Here is a 26,622-nt window from a genome sequence, read left to right as displayed (position 1 = left end):
GACATGAACCGTGACACCACCACTACTGCGCCTACTGTGTGTTAGCATCTCTTAAAAAGCAAGTGCCTGTGCTAATGCGCAGTCACACTGATTATAGTGCATTAATACCTCTGATTAAAGGGCATTTGTATAAATGGCAAAATGTGCATCAGTGCTGAGAAAATGGTGGCGGTGCGCTTTTGAGCTAAAACACACTGAAATGCTCAAAAGCATATAACTGCCATTTTCTTTGCACTGACGTGCATTCTGCCATTTATACAAATGTATGTGATGCAGCACCTGGCGCATCAGTTCGCATGCTCCACAGACTCAATTAGAGTCTGCTGTGATGCAGTGGATTTCTGGCATGTCAGAGCAGACAAAGGTATGTGTATAAATGCCTCTAGGTATTAAACTTAACGCACCGAAATTACGGCACATGAACGAACTTGTAGACATGCCCTGTTTAGCACACACAAAATACTGGATATAACATCCAGACTTGGTCTATATGGTATATCTACCCTCACTGGCAAATCAAACCATATCAGAATTTGAGACAAACATTATAAGCACTTGTTTTCAAGGGAGTTTTGCAAAACTAGATTTCCTTGCTTTCCTATCTTACAGAGGAACAGAATTTGTGATGAATTCTGCTCAGAGATACATGCACATACAGAACTCTTTAAAATCACCAAAAGTTGCCAGCAATGTATCAAGGTAGAATTTAATTCTTAAAATTCACATGGAAAATAATAAGGAAAAAACCTGTTGACTGATGCAGTGAAAGTGAAAATCACAAATCCAGAAGGTCCTTTGCAACTTTCTCAGTCTTTTAACAGGGACTTGAGTGGAGCCAGTCGGTGGAGAAGGCCTTGTCAATGGTCTTCTACAGTGGAAGAATTTTACCCATGAAGACTAGCATAATGACCTGGCACAGTTTGGGCATTTTTTAATCTGTACTTATCTTTATCCTTCAAGGTGCGGAATGTCTAGCGTGCTCAAATTCCATACCACTAGGGCAGTCAGTATCAGGTGCTTAGCACCTTGCTAGTGCAGAAATAATGGATGAGAAATACATCAATGCCTTAGTTTTTCATTTTCCAGTTGTATTTTCTTTCTTAAAATAATTGTTTTTCATGCAGCTATTGAATATTTAACATACTTTTCTCAGAAATGACTTACAGAATGTTCTTGTTTGGTTTTACCTATTTATTAATCAGTTATAAGTTTATGATTTTTTTAAATATAATGTTATAAGGAAAATGCGAAGTCAGGTTCTTGGCCATTTTGCACAAAGCTACCGAAAAGCTGTTCTAAGGGAAGAAGGAGAAAATCTCTTGATGAAAGGGAATTTCCACCAGACATAAAAGCTGACTCTCTACCACCAGGTCTCTTTCTGTCTGTGCAGTGGTCACATTGATTGGGGAAGAGGTTAGGGAAGTACCCATACAGCAGAGTCCTCAAACAGCAGAGTATTTTATATTTTCATTTTCTGTTGCTTATGCACACTCTGCTTTGCTTTTAATTTAGACTAAATACAGACATTTGGGAGGTTAAATTGCGTTCAAAATGGCCACCCAATTTAAACTTAGCTCATCCCAGTGCCGACTTTAAACTTACAAACCCAGTCTCAGTGACCAACAACCAGGCTAAACCTGTAACTATACAGAAGTTCCATGCATACAAAGTGGTCTAAAAATTGCAGAAGCCAGTTTAAGATAAACCTGGCTCTGTGTAGTATCAGACTCATTTGATTTAAGTTAAACCAGTGCAAGGAACTTCTGTACACTTTCCCTGCACAGCCCCAGGGCTGGGAAAACCGTGGGGCCTTGTTCCCCACCAGCTAGTGCTCTCAACCCACGGGCCACTCCAAGTACAGCTGTGTTTATTAGAGTTCACCACAGCTGGAGCAGAGCAAGTAAGTCCTGGTTGGGGGGAAGAGCGGGAGAGATGGGAGTATAGGTTTGGTGTGGGAACCCCATCCCACCCAGTCTACGAGTCATGTCTCCTCCCCTACCCGTCAGGTAACACGTGTTCCTCCTACCCCACCTGTGGGTCGCACTTGCCTCCCCACTCCACTCATGGAAGTGCCTGTCCCTTCCACCTCCCCCCCACAGGTTGTGCCTTCCCCCCCCACCCTCAAGTTGCATGTCTTTCCCCTACCCCTCGTGGGTCACATCTGCCCCCCTACACTACCTGCAGGTCATGCCTGCACCCCCTATCCACAGATCATGGTTGCTCCCCCTACCTCTTGCAGGTTGTGTCTGCCCTCCCTACCCCTCGTGGGTCACACCTGCCCTTTCCCTACCCCATCTGTGGGTCATGCCTACCCCCCTGCCCCACCCATGGGTCGCCCCTTCACCCCATCCCCTGGTGGACCCCCAAACTCCCTGCTAGCCTCCCTAGCCTGATATCAGGCAGCCATATTAAATCTATTTAACCTCCCTGTGGCATAGTGGGGTCCCGGACCAGCCACAGTGCTAGTTTCCCCACCTGCCTTTAGGCACAACACCCACCTGTCTTTCCTGCCATGCCTTGTTGTAAATTACTTATGTTATGTGCCCTGCCACACACCTTCCCCCTTAAAATAGTTCCTCAGGGAGGTTTTCCCTGCTGTTCCTCCAAAGCAGGCTCCCCTCAGAGCCTGTGAAAGCCCTCAAGTGGCAAGCACCCCCAAAGGTGTTCCGCCACACACCTGCCCCCTTAGAATGACATTCAGGGGCTTCACTTGGCTGCCTTCTCTGCTGGCTTTGTCCCAGACTACTTCAGCCCCTGCCACGTGGCGAGCGCCCCAACTGTGCTCCACACCCCCCCGCCATGCCCCTGAATGTCTGTATTTAGCCTTAAGGATGTTTAAAGATAGTAGTCACAAAAGTTCACAACCTAGTAAATTCCAGTATAATAAGCATCCCTTAAGCTCTTCTAAACTTTGGTTTGGTCCAGTGTCTCTTACTTTTGTGATAGTAGGACTGTTAGGCATGGTTTCTTTTTTTAAAAAAAGAAAAGTAATACAAGGCCACTGGCATAAAATATTATCTCATGTACTGATTTGGAGGCCTACCTGCCTTTCAGATTTATAGTCTGTTCAACCAGCATCTAAACTATAGTAATGCCTGAGTTGTCTTTGGGAATGAGGGTGATTGTGGCCTGCAGCTTTAAATAATCCTTTCTTCTCTTTTTCTTAAATTAGACTTTAAGGATTAATCCAACGGAGAATTGGGAGGAGATGCTTTCTTTGGTTACAATTGCTCATTAACAACTGTAGGACTTTTGGATTAAGAGTTACAGGGCACACCCATATGTCACCCTATATCACCGTAGTGATGCACTACAATGACATATGACATGCTATGGCGATGTACTAATCACGTGAGTTTATATGCGACTAGCAGTTACTTTGCCGTAGCAGCACGGTCCCCTGTTTTAGTGTGCCTCAACAGCAAAGTAGTGACTAAAACTAACTGTGCACCACACACTTGCCACAGTTCAGGTGGTTCCTGTGCTGTGCTTTAGTATTTCCTTTTACAAAAAGTACTAAAACATGGTGCAGTAACAGCATCGCCATACAGCGACATGTAGACGCCCCTATTGTATCGGTAAGATACAGATACATGTATACTTTGAGATAAATTATTAGCTTTCATTTTACAGTTAGATTTATTCACTCAGCCTTTGATATTAAAATAAATAAAAACCTAGGAATACATTTCAAAAGAATTTGTCAGACTTAAGTGGTTTGAAATTTAATCTACCTTAGCTACTGGGCCGTGTTCACCAGCATGCTCTGAACATCTTCATTCTCTTGTGATATATTAGCTCCATGAGATCAGTTAGTAGCTGCTTATATCAAAAAAGCAGAGCTCCAGCAAAAGGTGAAGCACAAAGGTTCCTCTTAGAAATGTGTATTTAAAATAAATGGGCAGATTCAGGAAATCCTATAAATTCACTGGTGGCCCACTGAACCCAATGCCGGGTTTTCTTGTGACCCTTCAAATATGTACAGAATGCGTTTGTATGTGCAGTGAATGTCTTCATATTTATGGTGTCAGTTCTTATGTACCAGTCTTCTCTGCATTTTTCTAACCAAGCGGTGGCTCCCCTTTCTTTACAAGCTTCCTGAAACATTCGTTTAATATGTATAGCATGGAAATGATTTTGATCACTTTTTCCGGGGTGATGCTACTCTAAGTGAACAAGGTGCTGTGTATGAAAAAGAAAATTCAGAATTTTTAATTTAAGATTATTCTCTATGTCCATTATTTGTTTTGTTTTGTTCTGTTTTCTGTGGTTTTTGTAATGACACATTTTTGTGTTATTTGTTTTCATTGTTTAATATGTGCTGTTGGTGCATATATAAAAATATATATGTATTAAGGGCCATATTGTGCATCTGATATGCTCACTTAACTCAGCTTAATGAGCAGTACATATTTGCATCATTCCAGCTGTGGTACATTGTCTTTGTGAATGCCATTTCAAAACTGAAGAACAGTATCATTGCCAAGGGCTTTAGTTGGCTGTAACAGATCAAGAAATCAGCTGGCTAAAAGTACTTTTACCTCTTGGTGCCACTGTGAACAGGACCTTTTTTGCTTTGTTTTTCTCTGTTATGTTTACCTTCCTAATTACCACAGACAAGACCAATAGTGTACATTTCATGCCGATCAATATAATTTAATTATTATGGTGACATGAATTCACTGCTGTGCCACAGGCTATATTAATTTCTATTTGTATTTTCTTATTATATTTTATAAACAGGGTTTTAAAAAATACCCTCCCTACGAAGATTTGTTTTTACAAGAAAGCCATGTACCATTTACAAAACAAAATTAAATAAAGAATTGAAGGATTGCAGTGAAGTCCATGCCTTAATCTTGAGTATTATCATCAAGAGGTTACTGATCTTTTTTTCCATATGCATAAAATTATCTGCATTATTATAAATGTATTTGAATCATGCATTTTAGCAGCATTTGTTGAAGTTCTCCAGAACCTAGGCTTTAGGTTGTGTTCAAATAGACAGACGACAAACCACATCATTGAACGTGTTACTAGTGTTCTTTTATTCTCTGTAGGGGGCCTATGTTCTTGAATCCACCATCCTCAATTATCAAAAACAATTATTGAAATCTCCTGAAAATCCCTTTAAAAACCTATCTGTCTTATATCTTCTTCTTTGAAAAGGTTTAATGTGGTTTCATGAGTTACTGATATTCCTGCCAAGAATAAATGCATACATTAAGTGTTGTGCAGAAGAGAATCTCTGCTTGTTTAAATTAGACAAGCAGTGCATTTATTTAGCAGAACAGCTCTTTGGGAGTTGGTAATCTATACCCTAAACTCACCAGCAACTTCTCTAATCAAAACCAATGTGTTACTAATGGAAGGGATGTTGCTGCCTGTTGGATAGGTCTGTGATAGCTTCCAGATATGCCTTTGGGGCTTCCTAACTTCCGAAGGTTTTGGGTCAAACCTTCCTTTACATGTGCAATGGTACAAATATCTATGCCCTGGCTATGTTTGCTGAGCCAGCATGATCCTTACAATATATACCTGAGTCTGAAGGGAAACCATGTAAATAGTATCATAAGTGATATGTTTACATTTTAAATGATTTATTACGTTTGTAGTGACCATACAGGGGGTGCTGAGATCTGTTTAAATGGTATTTCTGTAAATTGTATAACAAACAAACTGAACAGAATATATTTTTACGCTCCTGTCCACTCCCATTTATGCTAATTTACTAACCTAACACTTGGCTTTTTGTCAGATTTAGTGAGGAGTGTTTTGAAACATCCTGCAAATTATATTCAGGATAAAAATCTAAATGCATCAAGATATGAAACATAAAAATAAGCGCAAAAAAAAGTTACAGCTGGTTAGAAGTGTCTTTATGTCTTTTTAGCATCTGGTGAGAAAAATCTATTTTGCCAGTTTTGTTACATTAACAAATAACAAAAACAAAACAAATTAACCCATATGCAATTTAAATATAAGCTATGGCAAAGTACAGCTGAAAGTCAAAGCTGACATACAGCTTTAGCGCATTACTTTTGATATGATCATTTGTTCACCTAATTATTGGAGCACATGGACAGATCGGGAGACTTTCACTGGATATTAATGAGCAGTACTTCAGAAGAGGACAAAGCATTAAAAATTATGAACAATTCACTGTCTGGTCCACTGCTATAGAGTTGCAAATTGAGAAAGGAAGAGAGAGTGGTTTGAGGAGTAGAACAGATCCAAAGGGGAACAAGCTTAGGATGAACCAGTTGTGAATTTTTTAAAAAGGTGTATTTAATTATGTTTGTAGAAAACAACATGTGCCTTGAGTATTGGGTATTGGGCGCAGCGTTTGGGGTTTTTTTTATAAATACAGGTATAAACAAGGATAGAGATTTAATTAAAGCACCTAAATCTTTCAGTGCCTAAAAGAAAAGAGTGAAAGACTTGTGCAGATAAGACAGCATCCATATCTGCACTAGCGAATCCCCAATGCTCTTTGACTTCTATCAGGCCTGTGATCATTTCAGGGCTGGATTCTCCAGGATGTTAATTTATACCAGCTGAGGATTGGGACCTCATTATTTCAGATTGTGTTATTGGGCAGGCTGAGCTCCCTGCTTCTGACCTACTTAATTTCTCTGTTTCTCATTAGTCCTTCTTTAATAATGTAGCCTGTGTTTTCCCACCTTCTTTCTGAACTCCTGGGTTCTTTGATGCCACTTCTGCTTCCATGATTTCCCCTATTGCTTTTATCTCTGTCATCTCTCAATACATAAGTCGCTGTGAGGCAATCTGTTGCTCTTACTGAACGCTGCCCTGGCTCATCTGGAGCAGGAGAGTGACAACTGTTCATGAAATACAGCTAAAGAAATACAGCTCCCCGTGACAGGACTCCAGACAGAGAGCTTATTCCCCCCTGCATAGAACTCCTTTTATTTCTGCTTAGAGGCAGAGTAGTGAGTTGTGCATCTGGCTCCTGTTGGCTGCTGATAGCATCGTGCCTTCTAGCTGGTTGGGACCATGGGAATCCAGGAGCATGCCTGCTAACGTTCTTGAGTGCTCTTGAAAGAGTCTGGCTGCCCCCTTACAAAGTGAAGGAAAAGAGGAGGAGTGTGAATTCAGCGGAGGTCAGGGTGACTTCAGGTTTCTGTTTGCCTGGCAGAGCTAAAATATCTGGAATTCTGTGATTGCTACGATAAGCAGTTGACTACTGCACCAGCGACAAATTACCTGCCTAAATGCTTGGGAGCAACAATTCCCTGTAGCTGTACCATTTCAATATAAGACTAGTGTGACATATTCCAGGAAACAATTTTACTGACCCATTAAACCCTATATCTTCATGCAGTACACTAAGTATGCCCTAAGTTGTTATAAATAGAGCTTTATCATGTTCTGTGGGATTCAGTACTAAGACAGATTGTTCTAATTTCTTTTTTTTTAACCACAAATTAAATATTCCAGCACTTCTGACAAGCTGAGAGCTTGCTTATGCTGTCAAGAAGCCTTTAGTTAATAGAACACTTTCTTTCCTTGTTCGTTCTGAGATTGTATTTTTTGTATACATTCAAGCAATAAATCTCCATTTCAAGAGCATTGGGTTTCTGCCTTGGAAGTTTCTATGAATCACTGCTTAAATTAAGGAGTATCAGGTGTCATTTCTAAGCCTTTGCTGTAGTAAAGGACCCCAAGCAGATTATTCTACTGTACAAGGGTAGAATATCTAACCTTACAGTGAAGTCCCTAGGCATACTACTAAAGAAGCTGGACACTCAGCTCTGTGGGCTAAGAGAGAACTGCTTGTCACTCCCATGTTCTTCTCACTGTGGCCCATCCCTGCAATAGTCCAACAGTGAAAAGATCCAATCCTTCTTATTACAAAAGAAATAATGGGTCCAGACCCTTTTTCTAGTAAACGTCTTAGCTGTGGGACCATCTCAAAACTGTTTCATGTAGGATACTGAGGAGTGAACAGTTCTGCTGACCCTCACATACAGAGAACTGTGGAAACGGTAAGGTCGACCTGCCAAGCTAAAAATGTGATAGTGCATGAGCATTAAAGGGTGGTGAACCCCTTCCTAAAGGAAGAATAGCTCAGAAGGAAGAGAACTTTGTGTGAGGCAGAGAATTTATGGGAATTAATGGGAATATGAAAAGACTTCCTCTGGAAAGATGAGAAATTGTATGGAGATGTGTGGAGACCACAGCTTAATTTTCTCTACAGTTTCCTATCTCATGTTCCATCCTTTTCCCCTGTCCTATCTCTCCCCACATCCCTAAAAAAGGAAAAAGGTCTGTTCAGGGGGACAATGTGAGTAGACTCTTGGGCCAGATCCAGATGTGCAGGTACATGCAGTTTGTGGTACTGCAAACCTCTTTTCAGCACAGGGGCAAAATTGCTACCAGGAAATCCCCTTAGCAAAAAAAAAAACAAACAACCCACAAAAAAAGCAGTGCAACCCATGCCACAGGAATATGCACCAGCAGATACAGAGACTCAGTCCTCTAGGGAGACACTCTGGCTGCCAGCCAAAGCATCTCCCCTCCTCTAGTTCCACCACGGCTCCTCTGGTCTGCCGTTTCCCTGCAGTGGGGCATTTTGCCCCACACCAAACCCCACGTCCGGGGGCATGGGCAGTGGCAAAAAGTTTAAGTTTAGATGCACTACATATGGGTAGAAGTAGACTGAGAGAACATCATCTAGCCAAAAAACAAGTATAGGGTAAGCAATGTGCTTACCTAGTATGGACAAGAGGAGTTGAGTGAGTACTTTAGTTTCCATGACCCTTCAGTATCGTGGTCTTTGGAACTCCCAGGAAAGACAACTGCTGAGATGCAGGCAATTTTCCCAGCAGGACTGGACTGGTAACTTTTTTACCTGAAACAGCCATCAGATGCTACTTTTCCATCCCCTAGTTCCCTGAGTTATTCCATTGCCATGTTCTTGATATCCATAAACATTTCTGGCATCTTCTTCAGCATAGGGGTTCAGTGACAATTTCACATTTATTAACAATCTTTTCTTCAAACCAGATTTGGGAATACTAGATAAACTCTGAAAGAAGATTTTGGCTTTTACTGAAAAGTCCTAGATAGGAATATCAGAAGGAAACAAGGTATTCAAAGTAAAACAGATGATGGAATCCAGTGAACAGTGTAGGAGTGATCAATAGCACTGCAATCAGGCATACCACACAATCCCACAGTAAATCAATTTTAGTGAGCTAAGTCAAATCTGGTATTCAGTAATGATTTGAGCTATCCTTTGCCACCTAATGTGTGTCAGCACTTTGAGCTTCTACTACAGTCCATGCTTCTGATACGTTCATGATCACCAAACACAAGCACTTACATGTTAGCTTGTTTATAACTGGGTGTGATACCCATTAGGTTATTCACTTCTTTCCTGTGATGATGTGATCCAGTTCTCTTGCAACACTGGGGAAGAAGCAGACCCTTCTTATCTTCATGCTCCTATACTGCTCATGCATCCCTCTGAATACCCAGCAGCAGTCATCATCCTTCTTGAAATCTCACTACATCAGATTCCAGACAGCTTTTAATAATAGCAGAGTTTCTTTGGCATCAGTTGGAAAATAAAGAGAAATACACATTTAAATGTTGATAGGAAGTGAATTCAAGCAGCCAGATAATGGAACAGAAGCTGCAGTACATTTGGCACAAAAGTTGGCTTGCATAGAGTGAAAATTAATATGTAGATGTATCATAGATAGAAAAACATTTTCTCTCAATTTAAAGGCTGCTGGGATTTCTCCCAGCTTGTCAGATCTGAGTTTGGAAGTCTGTCTCATCTTGGCAAGGTGGTTGCCTTTTCTCTCCTTTATCCTACTCCACAAATTGCATTTGTCTTGACTTTGGAAGTGATGCTTTTGCCTTGTTCTGTACTTCAGAGCAGAAGGAACCGATTGTAGGACATGTAAACTATTACAGTGTGTTTTCTCCTGTTGCACAACTAGTTTCTGGTGTTCAGAAGAATACTGATTTTTTTTAAAAAAGGGTTTTCTTGCTCAGCACTCTTGATTTATTCTCTCAGACAGAGTATTACATTAAATCTATTTAATCTCTCAGGTTTTGACATCCAAGGAAAGAGAATAATTCACTATGACTTAGACTCAGCTTCTTTTTTCAGGTAATTTTTCAGTAATATATCTTCACAGACCAAATTATCAAGTTCCCCAAGATTTATACCACAAGTTCAAGTCAGATTAGCTGACATGATACCACCTTGATGCAAGTAGGTATTACAGAAATTCTAGGTGGGAATTAAGACTGTTCTACAAGTTATGTCAAGATGAAGGGATCAAGGAAAGTTTTCTATAAAAGATGGGAACATCAGTTTCACATTTCTTGGTGCTTCTCTTGGTTATGGATCCCTTGCTATTCTAGATCCTTGATAATATCAAGTGGCCTTTTGTACAGACAGCTTTTTAATTTTAATCCAAAATCAAAATGTACCATTATGCTGATTCCATTATATGGAGCCAAAATGGGTGGGCTAAAATAGTCACATTTAGAACTTTTATAGAGGACATTGCTGACGGCAAGAAATTCATGCCCATTTCTCAGATGTTAAAAACATAGGTAAGCATTGTTACGGTAAATGGAGTTGTCCAGTTTATAGTCCAAAGGGCAGGGCACACCTTGTGACACTAGGGAAGAACATTGTTATGGTGTCTTTACCAGAGGAAAAAAAGGCAGGAAATACATGTAAGAGGTTCTCTTTCCAACAGGAATTATAGGGCCAGATTTAGTCAGATTGTGAACAGGTGCAACTTTGAATTGAATATTTTAGGATTCTGTTTGGCCTGTATCTGGCATCAGGCATTAGATTTGAAAGGAGAAACCAGCATTAGCCAATATATCAGAGATCCTTGTGCTCTTTACTTCTCTATTGCAGGTTATGAGAACTGAAACTAGCCTAGTGGTAACATGACTTAGGTCCTATGAAAGTTCAAGTCATAGAATCACAGAAGTTCAGGGCTGGGAAGGACCTTAAAAGATGCAGTCCAACCCCCCTGCGCTGGGCAGGAATAGTGCTGAGATCAAATGATCCCAGCAGGGCATATTTCCAGTCTCCTCTTGATGACTTTACTAAATGGCTATCTACATTAACGTGGGGAAAGACTAAGAGATCATGACTGACTGTTCAGCCTGTGGAAGAGAAGACTGAGGGGGGGATTTGGTGGCCATCTATAAGTACGTAAGGGGTGAATACCGGGAGCTGGGAAAAAACAACCACAACAAAACTGTTCACTAGGGTGCCCCATGGGAGGAGAAGGAGCAATGGCCATAAACTGTTAGAGGATGGTTTCAGGTTGGATGCAAGGAAGAACTTCTTTATGGCAAGATTAACCATCAAGAGGAGACTAGAAATACGCCCTGCTGGGATCATTTGATGTTAATTGGAAAACCAAATACGGTCCCTTTAATCCTCTAAGTCTAAGGGACTTCATTCTGTTTTGTTATTTTAAGAAGAGTGGAGCCCCTTTATATTTACAAAGTCTATCTACACCTTTTCATCACCAAGCATTCTACTCTGTCTTCTCTTTTCTTGTTGGCTTGCATCTATCTGTTCTAAGAAATGACTTTGCATTGGACTTTTGAAAACTAATTTGTTTGAGGAAATAAATATAAACCTTCTTTGTAAACCTTCTATCCCCCTTCTACAGTTAGGTAGGTCTGTATAGGCACCCATCTAGCAACCAAGACACGAATTTGCTCAGAGAGAAGAGCCATGAAACCAGCCTTTCAAACAAAGTATTTCATAAATTGTGCTAAGAGATCATCTCTGTACCAGTCATATGACAAATTTTGTTGTGTTACCAAATAATTCTTGACACACTTCCTACTTGACAATCTTCAGTGTCCAACATGCATTTCTATTAGCTAAGTACGGAACATGATTTGTCTATGGCTACTTGCACCACTAGAGGGTAGCACAGGTTACCATAGGAAATGGACACACACACACACACACACTCTCTCTTGCTCTCTCTCTCTTGCTGTGCGTATGCAACAAAGTATCCTGTCCTATGAGAGAGGAGCAGTAATATAATCGAAGCTATCTGGAGAGCCATGACATAGATTACTAACAATTTCTTCTACTTGAGTGAACCAGAGAACTGAACTGATTTGAAAGTGCTGGAAACAGAGCTGCAAGTGTACCAGTTTATGTACTTCCTCTGCAAAAGGATTTTGTATACTGAACAGCAGCCAATAAGAAAGAAAAATATATATATTATGATATCTAGGAGACTGGCGGGGCTGCCTCCTGAATTTTATATTTAAATATACTAAAAAACAGTTTCTGTTTCTTTTCTCTGAATAGTTGCATTAGAGAACTGAACCTACCCAAGGAATCAAGTTATAACATTCAGATCAGGCACCAATTCATATACCCTATTACTGTAAAAGACAAAACTACTTTTGATTTCAGTGAGGGCAGGATGTTACCAGCAGAGATCCTGATGATCAGCATGCCTTGATGATAAGCCTGGAAACAGGCATAAATTGGATCAGTCCCCTTATGGGACAGTGTGTTTTTTAATGGAGAAGTACAGTGTTGGGGTTCAGATCTTTGGTTTTAAGTTAGAAATGACCAAAAAGACTGGTGTTGCTCTTTCAATTGTTATTCAAATCCAGGAAATGTAGAAAATATTGTTATTTGAATTAAAAACCCTGTCACATGTAAACACAGAGATGAGGACAATTATGTCTTTACATTTATTTGACAAAATATCCATTAACAAAAAGTATTGAAAATGGTTTGGGTAGAAACATCTCTGACAGAATTAAACAATTTGGACAAAGCAGTGAAAGCTATACGGTGATAAATTCCTCTTCTTTCCCTGTACCCCACATCATCTCACTGCTACTACTGACAGGCTACAGTGTCTTAGGGAATATTTTGCAAAGACCATATTTTGATAGTAGCTGACATACCACAGGATATTATTTACTTCCTAAGTTCCCAGGGAAACAGAACTTGATATAAGATATCTTGAGAATGTTAAAGTCCCTTATACTGTCACTTTATATAAATAGGTAAACCAGCTTCACCCATGTACTATAGTAAAAAAATGCTTAATAGGGCATGATCTGCTTCAGTTTAAATCAGTGGAAAGGCTCCCGTGAGACCTGTATTGAATATGGGCTTCATATACGGTCAGTAAATGTTGTCAATGTAAAATTCCAGCTGAACGAGACTTTGCCAGCACATTTCAGTGTTGAGTGTAAATGTTTCACTTGATATTTATGAAAGAAACTAAGTTTACTATCAGAAACCAAGTTTTTTTGTAAAATCAGGAACCAAACTCACAATCCTCACTAAATCTCTCCATCAGCTACAGAGCCTGTTTACTACCGTTACTAACCCCTTGCTCTGTAATCTGTGTATATATGTCTAATTTATCAGTTTCTTGTAGATTGTCAGCAGCCTGCTGCCTCCATACCGCCACACGGCGCACAACTAGCTGGGGGGCCACATTGCCAGACTGTCAGGTAAACTATAGCTAACTCTTTCTTTTTCCATATAGCTGCATGCTGTATCCAATATGCATCTGCCCTTGCCTTTCCTATACAAATAGTCTTTCCTGTTTACAAGATTCACAACTAATAGTAAACTTATAACAACTTGAGTTACTGTGATATATTTTGTAGTCATTGCATAATACCGTTTTTCTTCCCTGCATGTATTAAGGAAGCTGTGCTCTTGTGCACAAGTCAAAAATAAAAAAAATAATTTGGAATAATTTTTTCCATGCTTATATCCAGACATTTTTTTCAGTATAGTCAAAATACATTTATTGTGGGTAAAATCAATGGGATTTTTGCCTCAGCTAGGGTAGCAGGATTAAACATGTCATTACAGCTGTCAGTGGGTTTTACAGTTAAAGAAAAAACAGTATTTGATTTTGAGGTGATGCACTGGAGAGAGGAAACTGCAGGTCAGGAGACATAAATTCCAGCATGTTTTCTAACACTGACTCACCACGAGGGGGTTGAGCAAGTCATTTAAACTTTGATGATGTTTAGTTTTCCCATCTTATAGTGGGCAGCATGAAGCTTCACCTTTTTAAAGCCCTTTGAAATATTTTGGGTAAACAAGTGCTATTGAAGGTCTAACTATTATTGTAAGAAAATAAATCAAAATATTGGGTTTGAAAAAGGAAACGCCTTCTCCCTTCATAAAAGAGTATTTGAAGTACCCAAATCTTTTTCCATCCTTGACCTACTCACCTACCACTGAGAAGTCTGATAAAAAAATTTCTCTCAAAGTAGTCAAGAATTTAAATTTTTTTGCCATAAATAAGGTACTTACTGTTTTAGAAATGGGGAAAAGTTGCTATTTATATAGAAAATAGTTTTCAAAGGAGCTTAGGAGAGTTGAGCAAGCCCTGTCATTGTCTGTCTGAGTTGTGTGACTCTATCCCCACCAATACAGTCTTTTAACTTGGTAAAAGCATTCGGAAATGTCTCCTTGCTAAAAAGGAGGCTTACACCCAATGGAAAGAAGGGGTCATCACCAGGGAGGACTATTCTGTAGTTGCTCAGGGATGTAGGGGGGTAGTTAGGAAGGCCAAGGCAGAGATGGAACTGGGACTAGCTTCCCAGATTAAGGACAATAAGAAGTCCTTTTTTAAATACATAAGGGGTAAAAAGAAGGTCCCGGGTAATGTGGCGCCCTTGCAGGATGCATTGGGAAACTTGGTCGTCACACCAGATGGCAAAGCTAACATGTTTAACGATTTCTTTGCCTCAGCCTTCCTAAGTAGGGACCAGAACAGCCACCTCCCTGCTGGGCCCCCCTCGGGCCCCGGGAGAGACACGCCTGGGCCACGGGTTAGCGAGGATTTAGTTAGGGAGCTTCTGGAGGGGTTGGACGTATTCAAGTCAGCCGGTCTGGACGATCTCCACCCTAGAGTTCTAAAGGAACTGGCCGAGGTCATTGCAAGTCCCCTGGCACGGCTTTACGAGCACTCGTGGTGCTCTGGTGACGTACCAGAGGACTGGAAGAGGGCCAGCGTGGTCCCCATCTTCAAAAAAGGGAGGAAGGAGGACCCAGGAAACCATAGGCTGGTTAGTCTTGCCTCAATCCTAGGCAAGCTGTTCGAGAAAATTATACTGGCACACATCCAGGAGGGGCCAGCGGGGGACTGCATGCTTAGGGGCAACCAGCACGGATTCATTAGTGGCAGGTCCTGTCAGACCAACCTGGTGGCCTTTTACGATCAGATCACCAGATCATTAGAAGCAGGAGTAGCAGTGGATGTAGTCTTCCTGGACTTCCGGAAGGCTTTCGACACTGTCTCTCACCCCGTTCTCATTAAGAAACTGGGGGGCTGTGGTGTAGACACCCACACAGTCAAATGGGTCGCCAGCTGGCTGGTGGGTCACACCCAGAGGGTGGTAGTGGATGGGTCCTTCTCAACCTGGAAGGACGTGGGCAGTGGGGCTCCGCAGGGCTCGGTCCTCGGGCCCGCGCTGCTCAACATCTTCATCAGCGATTTGGACAAGGGGGTAAAAAGCACCCTGTTCAAATTTGCTGATGACACTAAGATGTGGGGGGACGTGGGCACACTGGAAGGATGCAACAGGCTACAGTCAGACCTAGACAGGTTACAAGGGTGGGCGGACGAGAATAGGATGGGTTTCAACACAGACAAGTGCAAGGTGATGCACCTCGGGAGGAACAACTGGCACCATACCTACAGGTTAGAGAACTCCCCTCTTGTCAGCATGGAGGCGGAAAAGGATCTGGGGGTCATCAATGACTCCAAGATGAACATGGGCCGGCAGTGTGGAGAGGCAGTTAGGAAGGCCAACCGCACCTTGGCATGCATCCACAGATGCATCATGAGCAGGTCCAAAGAGGTGATCCTCCCCCTCTATGCGGCACTGGTCAGGCCGTAGTTGGAGTACTGCATCCAGTTCTGGGCGTCGCACTTCAAGAGGGATGTCAACAGCCTGGAGAGGGTCCAGAGGAGGGCCACTCTTATGATCAGGGGACAGCAGGGCAGGCCCTATGAGGAGAGGCTACGGGACCTGAACCTGTGCAGCCTCCAAAAGAGAAGGCTGAGCGGGGATCTTGTGGCCTGTTATAAACTAGTCAGGGGGGATCAGCAGGCATTGGGGGAGTCACTGTTCCCCTGAGCACCGGTCACAAGCTGGCAGAGGGTAGGTTTAGGTTAGATATCAGGAGGCGCTACTTCACAGTCAGGGCGGCTAGGGTCTGGAACCAGCTTCCAAGAGAAGTGGTGCAGGCTCCTACGCTGGGGGTGTTTAAGAGGAGGTTGGATGAACATCTTGCTGGGGTCGTTTGAGCCCAGTATTATTTCCTGCCATGGCAGGGGGTCGGACTAGATGATCTGCTCAGGTCCCTTCCGACCCTAGAAACTATGAAAAGTTGACTCAGCTTCCTTGCCCATAGACCAGGGGGAGGCAATGTTTTTTGGCTGGAATGCCAAAAAACCCACAATGCCTACTTTAGAAGGTGCTGGAGTGCTAGCATGCCAGAAAAACAAAATGAAGGCAGGGGGTACATGGCAGGATGCCCTACTTGTGCCCCTTGCCCCCCACCCAAAGCCCCTACCCCTCAGCTCTGCTCATGCCCCTGCCCCCAGGCCTGCTGCCTCTTGCCCCCCAGCCCAGGTTCTGTGGCTATCAGCAGCTACCCAGAACCTGGACCAGCTGCAGGAGGCTGGAAACAGCTGCTGCCTCCCAGCCCCAGCCACGGCCCTAGCTGCCTCCCAGACCCGGCCTCCGGGGAAGCAGCAGATGCTCCCCGCTGTGCTGCCTTCACACACGCTGCAGTCCTGGTCCTGCTGCCCTCCCCTGGGCCCTCCCAAGCGCAGCGTGTGCAACCCAGAGTGGCAGCGCACAGAGGGACTGCACAGGGAAGCTGCCTGCTGCTGCAAGCTCCATACTGTCCAGGTCACACTTCCCCTGTGTGCATGGGAGCACTGTGGACAATACAGAGGGTTGAGCCCCTTGCTGCTGTGCCCACCTGCAGGGTAAGTGTGGCCAGGGCAGTGGGGAGCTTGGAGCGACAGACAGGGCCCACTGGCAGCACATGGCTGGGGCCTTCAGCAGTGCCTGGATGGGGCTGGGTCCCGTGCAGGTCCACAGCCCTGGCCCCAGCTCTGGCCTCAGGCTCATCTCGATGCTGCAGACAGGCACAGCGCTGGGTTGGGGCAGGAGGTGGAGGTGCCAGGCAGGGCCTGGCCCAGCGGTAGCACATGGCTGTGGCCAGGCCTACCAACAGCGCCAGGATGGGGCCCTGGCCTAATCACAGTGGTGCCGATTGCCCCAGCCCAGCAGTGGCAGTGGAGGTGCTGGCCAGGGCCGGGCCCACCAGTGATGCATGGCCAGGGCTTGTGCTGGGGCCTCAGCAGCACCGAGCTGGGCCTGAGCCCCAACTTTATCCCGATGCTGCCAATCGCCTTGGCCCAGAAGTGGCAGTGGAGGTGCCGGCCGGAGCTGAGCCCACCGGCAGCACTGGGATGGGGACAGGGCTGGGCCTGCTGGCAGCACTGGGATAGGGCCAGGGCCTGGCCTGCCAGCAGCGCATGGCCGGGGCGGTCGGTAGGGCAGTCGGCAGCACCGAGATGCGCCCAGGACCCAACCTCATCCTGGCACTGCCAATGGTCCCAGCCCAGCAGTGGCGCTGGGCTAGTGTGGGCAGTGGCGGTGGAAGTGCCAGCTGGGGCCAGGCCCACCAGCAACATGTGGCCAAGCCCGCCGGCAGCACCAGGATGGGGCCAGGGCCTGTGCAGGTCCACAGGCCTGGGCCCCAGCCTCATCCCAGCGCTGCCGATGGCCCTGGCCCGGTGGCGGTTGTGGTGCCAGCCAGGCCTGCCGGCACCACATGGCCGGGGCCATCTGTAGTGCCGGGATGGAGCCAGGACCCATGCAGGTCTGCAGCCTCAGCCCTGGCCCCATCCCAATGCTGCTGATGACCACAGGCCAGTGCTGGCACTGGGCCAGGGCCTTGCAGCAGCAATGGTTCCAGCTGGAACCAGCAATGGTTCCAGCAGCATGTGGCCGGGCCCGGGGCCTGCAGCAGCGGTGGTGCTGACTGGGGCCTGCCACCAGCATGTGGCCAGCAGTGTGGGGTTGGGGCCATGGGGGGGTGGGGTTGGGGTTGGGGCCAGGGGCTTACCTGGCTGGGATTGGCAGTGTCCTGGGGCTGGGGTCCAGCAGTGGCAAGGGTCAGCAGCAGCACAAGGCTTTTTCCAGGCAGCCATGTGCCGCTCAATCTGGGCATGCCTCTTCCCACCCCTTGGGACGGGAAGCAGCCCGCGTGCCGCTAAAAACCATGCCACATGCCACATTGGGCATATATGCCATAGGTTGCTGACCCCTGCCATAGACCATGGAAAGATCAAATCATGCTTCTGTGGGAGCTGAGTAACTTGGAAAGCAAAAACAGAGAAAGCAGAAGTGAACTGTTGTTATCATCATCAGCTGTTTCTTGAACAGAAAATGTTGCCGTTTGCATCATTTGCCACGTAATATATGTCTTTTGCATATATGTAACCACATTTGACGTTCTTACTTGGAATATCCTAATTTGTTTTTCATTCTGCATCTGACATACAAGAAAACCCTATTCAAAGCGAAGTTATTCCCCCTCCACAGATGAACTTTCCTACAACACCTCTGTGAATTCTGCGTAAGCAGATCAGAACACAAGGATCATACAATTGCTAGACTAGAACTGAAGCACTGCTAAATTCTAATCCATTAATTGTTCTGGTAGCTCTCCCAGTGGCCCTGGGAAAGTCACAGAAAAGAAGAACCACTGCCATTATAAATTCACTTGAATATATTTTCTGTTCTTCAAGTAAACCTGTGGGAAAAGGCAAAATCCAATGGAAAGTCCCAGGTTTTTCTGAATTGCATTACTGGTGATAGCCATTTTGCCTTTGTATTTTCTAGTGAGGAGAACAGGGACTAGACTGCTCAAAACGATCACTGTTCAAATTTCAAGAAACCCACGGTGAGGTCCAGAGTTTCCATGCACTGGACATTCATATATACTCCTCTTTCCACTTTCCTCTACCATATTTCTTCCTTGTCCTCCTTCAGGAGCCATGGTTTCATCTAATCTCATCAGGTTGCAAACATGTTCCTGAATTAGTCCTCAAGCGGAGATCACCTTGCAGAGGAGGAATGTTATATAAGACAATGCAAACGCTTAATATAATTTTACACGATTAAATTCCCATGAGTTTAGAGTGTCACTTTATGTAATTATTCACTTGCTTCTCCTTTTCCTCATAGTCTGCAAAGCTCTGACCTAAAATAGAGAAGCAAAGGGATTTTCATAGGCCTTGGGGAAGTGGAGAGCGTGCTGCAAAACCTCTGTTCTCTTCCCTTCCCTTCTGCACGCAAGAACTTGATTTGGACCCTTTCCATGTGCAGTGGGAGAGCAGAATATAATGGTAAACTAAATCAGTACAGGTTCTAGACACACAGCCATGGTCTAGGGCTTTTCCCAGGTAGGAAGGCAAGTCAGGAGTTAGAACCAGATTTGAAAATATCGTTGAAAATGCTTTTCATACAATGTTTAACCACTAAAGCAAAACCAAGGGACACAGGAAAGAAGCAATTTGTGGTTAATCATTTTCAGAAATGCATGTTAGTCATCCCACAACATGCATATATGTTTTGCCCTTTAAAAAATAATCATCAGTTTCATGCTGTTCTGGCTAAGAGAAAAATATGCATTATTGGGTGTGATGGCTATACAATAGTGCCTGGCATGCTGTTGCCAAATAGCTGCGTACCCTAAATTTTATCCGAGAGAGTGGTAAAACACAGCAACAGATTGGTTATCAGGACAACAGCATGATAGCATGAATATGTGACTGCTTCAAGTTCAGTAATTGGCATTTAGAGTAAAATCTGAAGGCGTCTGAGAGAAGAGCAAGTCACCCACTTAGTTATTTTAACAGAAAGCTATGCATGTTCCTGCAGAGTCATGCTACCACAACATGTTTACAGCAACATGAGCGCTCTACACCACCTCTGCTGGGACCACACAATAGCTTATTTTGAGTGAAAGTCACACAAATGTTTTCTACATCCAAGGATACATCAGATCTATTTGTATTCAAAATAGTTAATATTCCTGATCATAAGGGGGTTTTATTTTTTTGGTGGGGAAAGAGGATGGTTACTTAAATGGCATCCATATAAAATATACTTAATGTTGATACTAAGTAGTGGTGATCACATACCTTTGCAGATTATTTGATAATTATAAAGTATGTTGAATCCAGTGTAATTCGTATTGATTGTAAATACGTGTTGGTGAACAGCACTGGGTAAAGTAAGAACAAATGAAACCGAATCTAACACTAACCTTTCAGATTCAGAAATATCTGGTCTAGTTCCTTATTGGCTCATGTGTTTATATTAAGGTTTGTTTCAAAATATTGTAGATAGATTTGGAAATGTTCTGAGAGAAGCATTTCTGAATTTCCCAATAAACCAAACAATGGTTAATGAATGGTGGAAATCTTAACTAACTTGCCATGACATTACCCCAATTTCTAGCCCCCCAGAGTTTGGAATAAATGGCAAGATTTTTGGGGTCCTAGCTAAATGCTGATGCTCTGCCATTATCGCCGGTACCCACATGTCTATGATTTACTGCATTGGGCATGTGATAAAATATGGCTATATAATTATCCTATGAGTATATGATACAGTACAGTAAAACCCCCAAATATTTCACACCTGATGAGAAGATGAGGTTTTGTAAAATAACCAGGGATTTACAGTGCTGCAGCCAATAGCTGCATAGGACTACTGAAGTGCTTCTGTTCTTCCAAAGGTTTCTGCTTCTCCAGTCAGTGACATGGGACTACTGATGAGTTCCAGATAAGGCGAGAAGTGGTGCTGTTGGAAGTAAAAAAAACACTGCAAATGGTTAGCAGCTCATCCTGAATTCTGCAATTAGCTGCAAATTAATATAGTTGAGAATGAGCCAGATATGAATGATCTGGATTCTACTGTACATTGGGTGCATCTACACATGACGCTACATTGCTGTAGCCACATGCTATGGCAACATAGCATCTGCAAGTGTCTACATGTGACTAGCAGCTACTTCACCGTAGCAACACATTCCCCCAGTACAGTGTACCTTTACAATGAAGTAGCTGCTAAAAATAACACAATGCAGTACGGGCTGTTACTGTGCCATGATTTAGCACTTGCAAAAGTAGCTCCTTCCCTCCATGGTGGCGGAAGGGAAGTTCCTACTTTTGGAAGTACTAAGAAAGTACTGAAGAAAAGACTAAATCACAGCACAGGAACAATAATACCATAGCGACACGTGTAGAAGTGCCCATTGGGCCATATAAGGCTTTTGCTGAGCTCATATAATATATACACAGTCCCATATTATTCTTCAGAAACTTGCAAACATCTAAGCTATGCAATAAAGTCTTTCTACAATGTAATATGTTATTATATGAACACTATAATTCTTTACAGAAAGCATGTGGCATATGTCAATATAGCCCACTGCTGATGCATTATAGATATGACCTACCATATTTCACGGTGTATAAGTTGAGTTTTGAAGCCAGATTTTTAACTCTTAAAATTCAACCTTGGCTTATACACTGTCCCCTATGAGCAACGCTGCCTGGACCCCCCTGAGGAGCTCCCTGGGAACTTGAGCAGCACATGGCCCACTGGCAGCCCACCCAGCCAGCCCCAGGGAGTGCAACCACTAGGGAGGGAAGGATTGGCCCCCCCCTCCCCCCCACATCTCAGGAGCTACCTGGCCCACCAGCAGCTCACCCCCTGCCCCTGGGGCAGGCAGGGAGGTTCTGCAACAGGAATGATCAGGCCCCTCACTGCTGCCTTCAGCAAGCTCCTGCAACCACCAGGGCATCTGTGCTGCCCAGGAAGGGGCTGGCCTGCCCCATGCGCAGCGTGAAGTGTCAGGCAGGGCCTGGGGAGGAAGGCTAGGGGAGTCAGGCAGGGATGGCCTCCCCCCTTGCCCTTCCTGACATCCTGTGTTGTCTGTGGGGCAAGCCATCCCCTTCCCAGGCAGTGCCAGATGTCCTGTTGGTCACAGGAGCTTGCAGAAGGCAGAAGTGGGGCGGGGTTGGGGGGTGCTGATCCTGCTTTTGGCAGAGCCTCCCCACCTGCCCTGCCCTGCAGCCGGGGGGACAAGTTGCTGACAGGCTGAGCAGCCCTTGATCTGTGGGGAGGAGGCGCCCAGTTTTTCCCTCTGCTGCAGCAGTGCCACATAGCCAGCCAGGCGGGCTGCCAGCAGGCCATGTGCCGCCCAAGCTCCCAGGGGCCTGATCCCACTTCCTGGGACCCCACCAGCCTGCCACCTCTCCCATGAGCCCACTGGGGCTTCCAACACATCACACACTGAAGTGGGGTCAACTTATACAATAGATCTACAAAACCCTTAACTTTTATGTACAGAAATATGGGGTCAACTTTTATACTGTGTTGACCTATACTCCATAAAATATAGTATTTACATTTGGTAATGTTTTATGAAATGAGATGGTTTTAGGAAAGAGGAAATACCAGTTATTAGTAACACTGAAAGGCTTTACATAATGCTTTCCAGCTGGTTTTAGAATGATTAGTATTTCAAGTATTGCAAGTGAAGATTTCAACTAATACTGCAATCCTCTTAAAAACACATAGGAATCCTACCTCTAAGAAGTGACATGGACACTGTCATAGATTAACGGGAATTAACAGATCCATAATAATTCTGCCCATTACACATAGTTCCCTAAAAACATGAACAAAGGCTAGACATTAAAAGCAGCATTTAGCATAGATGTAGGGATACAGGTCTAGCTGTAATAACATGCAAGTTAATCACAGTTATAAATCAACAAACCTATACTCTTCCCTGTCTTTGCATTGTTTGGTTTTATGGCTTGCAATTGCTGTCATGCCACACTATCTAAAATGCTGAAGAAACCTGATGCTTAAGCTCCAGGATCCGCTGCCACATTGTTTGCATGAATACATACTACCCAACAAGCACATGGCATGCCTATTTCCCTTGCTGATTTTAACTTGTGAATGATGTAACTTTTGTCTCTGTACTATTATTTTAATTTGAATGACCGAACTATATCTTTTCTCTGAAAGACAATACAGCCTTAGGATAAAGACTGTATGAGACTCAAACTGACTATGATGGCAAATGATTAATACTGTGTGTGTTTTGGTACAAAAAATATTTAAAATGTCTATGCTAATTACCTTGTAATTTTCTTGTCTTTTCCTCATGTCCCTAATATCTGTTACTGTTTGATAAGGGAACGGTGAGACACATATTTCATTTCTGCATCCACAAAAATGTTATTATATACCAAAATGATAGACAACTTTGAAAACAAAAAAGATAGGCAGCTACAGGACCACAAATAGAAAGATGAGCTTAATACTACATCAACATGTTGCATATTTTGAGCAAGTGGGATATATTTGTATGAGACTAACTGTCTACAGGCATCTCCTCACCAGCCCCTTATGTCCCCAGGTATATCACTTTACATTGTTTGCTTGTTTGTATAGGTAGGAAGCCCCTCTTGGGTCCCTTCGTAAAGAAAATTATTAAGTAAATAACCCGTTCTAACATTTTTGACCAATTACAGAAATACTAGAAAAAAGTGCCTGTTGTTAGGGTTTATAGCAATTCCTCACCGGGCACTACTTTAAAGGTGAATTCATTTCTTTGCTAAGGGTGAAAGCAAGAGAGGCCTGTACTCCACTTAAATCTGATGATGACCTATCTTGAAGATTTAAGCGGTTTGGAGGCCTTGTGCTGGCTCTTGGTAAAGGAAGAAATTTCTCCTTAAATGTAGATGTTTTAGATCCCCAGCTTCCTGCTTTATGAATAGAAAACTGAGATAGGTGAAGAGCTAATTCAAACCCCTTCTCCATAAAACACATTGCAGTTCAAAGAAAGTGCAGTCTTAGAAAACATTACATTGATTTTTTTTTTAAAACTCAGCTATAACTTGCAGAAAAAACATCTGGGCTAAAATATTCAAACCTAACTGCCTAGAACTAAGCTTTTGAATCCATACGTAAATCCCCAGAGCTTAATCCAACAAAATGCTGAACACTTCAAGCACTAATCCAGCAGCAGGGTCCCCTCACATGCATAAGTATTTGGTTTGGTCAGTGCCAGGAGAATTTAGCCCTGAAATAGAAGCTGCTTACCCCCCCTGTTGGCTGTCAAATTCAAGATCTTTAGTCACCATTGGCAACTAAAATTGTCAGCAGATGCAGCAAGGGGGTGAATGGCAATAGCATTCACCACCTGGATTCTGGAGTCAGACCAAAGCAGCAGCCAGGGCAGCTGTGCTGACGAGCCACTACCTCACCACCAGAGGTCAGTTGTCTGGCTCAGAAAGCCAAATAAGTTGCACACCCCGAGTTAAAATATGCAATCCCACACTTTTTCTACTCTTTTTTTAATTCTCTTAGACACTGATTTCAAACCATTAATCTTGCAAGGTAAAATCCCGGTGGTGATGGTGCACACCCTTCTCTTTGAGCAAATCAGACTTCATTTCTTTGTTTCCCTGATTACATATAGCTATATCTATATTTTCAATGTCTTTGGCATTTCCAGTTATGCATTTCCAAATACATTTAACATTTCAAATTGGTTTATATTCAGCAACAGACTAATTGCATTCCCTGAGCCAACAGGTAGCCTGTATTGGAAAGATAATAGGGTGTAGTTTCTTAAGGAAAAAAATGGAAAAGACCCACCATCCCTGGAAGTACAGGGACATGTACCATTGGGCTTTGTCATGTACAACATGACTGAACTTGGAGCAGTTCCAACATCCATAGTAAGCTATAAAAAATAAAAGGTTCCCAGGTAGATTTAGACTCTGCAGGTGTTCCTGAGATTAATTTGCTTGTACACTGTACCTGAAGCCCAGCTAGCTGCACCTTCTCTTGAAAAATTAAGGGCTGTCAGGTATGAAATATTTCTAAGGGTGAAAGTCACCCTTGTAAAGAAACCTTTATCTAAATATTTAGAGTAAGAGTTTAGGGGGTGAAGATGTTTCTAGAACTAGAATTTAAAAAAATCAATCAAACTTGTTTTAAAATTATTTAGAAATTAAATAAGATGTTACTGAAAACCTTGGGAGCTTTATTGGAAGTGGTACTGTACGTTTTTTGTAGGAATGTTTTGGTTAAGACATTGTATTTTCAAAGGGATCACATTTCCAAGGGAGGTAAAAAGCCATCTTCTAAAATGGCACAGTTTGGTACAGTCAGTCATTGGCATATATAAAATCTGTAGCATGCACATAAAAATGGCACTTGTATATTCCCCTCGAAACTGCTCCCACCAGTTTACACACACATTCATTTGCCTGCATAGCATCTATCATCTGAACATGCAAATAGCATTTGTATGTGCAAACTGGAGAGGAAGACATCTTCAGCACCTGATTTATATGTGCTGGTGCCATCTGTACATAGTGCATATATGCAGATCTTTGCTTGTATTTAAACAGAGGGTGTGTATTTGGACAGGTTTCATCACCTTTGGAGATGTGCTCCCGTACCTGTTTTATTTACATTTGCATGAAAAGCTGGCTGCTTATTTTAAGCACTTTTTCTCTTCTTTTAATTTTCAGTCCTAATGCTCTTCCGGAAGAGCAGCCACATTCCAGCTCTCAGTGTGCCCCTCTCAACTGTCTCTCTAAGCCTCCTCCTTATCCCTAATCTTCATATGCAACGTAAGAATAAAAAAACCAAACAGAATGGAATTCATGCAACAATGATACAGGTTGCTCCCAAATGGGTCTGGCAGACAATCCTGCCTTGTTGCTGCATTGACAAGTCTGGATTCATATCCGCAGTTTTGGCAACTGAGGGAAGGTTGAGAAGAAGAACACAAAGCACAGAGCCCAGCCTGTCAAGAAGACTTTTTATGGTTCCTCTGATTGTATTCAAACTTTGCTATTTGACTGAAGTTTAGCAAAATGTAACATCTTGAGAAAATGTTCCTCCCAGCTGCTTGGCTTTAACCTCTGGAATCCTGAGAGACATAAGCCAATATTAAAAAAAAAATTAATGTTACAAAATCCTATCTATACATCCCCCAAGTTCAGCCATAGGAACCGGTTTAGATTTTCTTTTCTGTTCTGAAGAGTATGTTATTTATTTTTCACTTTATTTGCACCATAATTCTGTGTTTATAAAATGCAGTCCTTTTTGTGAGAGTTGTATTTAATTCCTTTTATTTTTTTTTAAATGAGCAGTAATAGCTTAACTTAAGAATGGCTGAGTTAATATTATGAACAATTGAGGTTTCTGATCTTGACCAGAGAGTCTGGCCTTTTTTATTGCACAAAAATGTTGATGATGGGGTGAATTGGAATGTTAACAAGAACTTTGTATTTTGCTGCTGCACTGATATAGTTTATGTACTTGTCTTCTAATTTCTATCACAATAGCTGCTGGTTTTGTTCTCGTTCTTCCCTGGAAGCTAATTATTAAACCTAAGGAGGCATTTATTTTTATTCACCTGCACGCTTGCATCGTAAGTATATTTTTGCATTTCAG

General features: G+C 43.1%; 1 protein-coding gene across 3 annotated transcripts in view; it reads left to right on the top strand.

Annotated features, from left to right (window-relative positions):
* BICD1 (BICD cargo adaptor 1) overlaps positions 1-25,928 on the top strand; it is a 263,812-nt gene extending 237,884 nt beyond the window's left edge. Inside the window, exons 9-10 of one of the 3 annotated variants that reach the window (XM_090043335.1) lie at positions 13,443-13,518; positions 25,692-25,928. In XM_090043335.1, coding sequence (XP_089899461.1) covers positions 13,443-13,518; positions 25,692-25,779 — 164 coding nt within the window. In that variant the 3' untranslated portion in view covers positions 25,780-25,928. The remainder of the gene's footprint in view (positions 1-13,442; positions 13,519-25,691) is intronic. The other 2 variants (XM_090043332.1, XM_090043334.1) reach the window with 2 other exon arrangements.
* Positions 25,929-26,622: the final 694 nt, after the last annotated feature.

This window comes from Crocodylus siamensis, chromosome 4, assembly GCF_052110815.1.
Source record: "Crocodylus siamensis isolate JL-2025a chromosome 4, ASM5211081v1, whole genome shotgun sequence".
Lineage (NCBI taxonomy): Eukaryota > Metazoa > Chordata > Crocodylia > Crocodylidae > Crocodylus > Crocodylus siamensis.
This window is presented reverse-complemented; position numbering and strand designations above follow the sequence as displayed.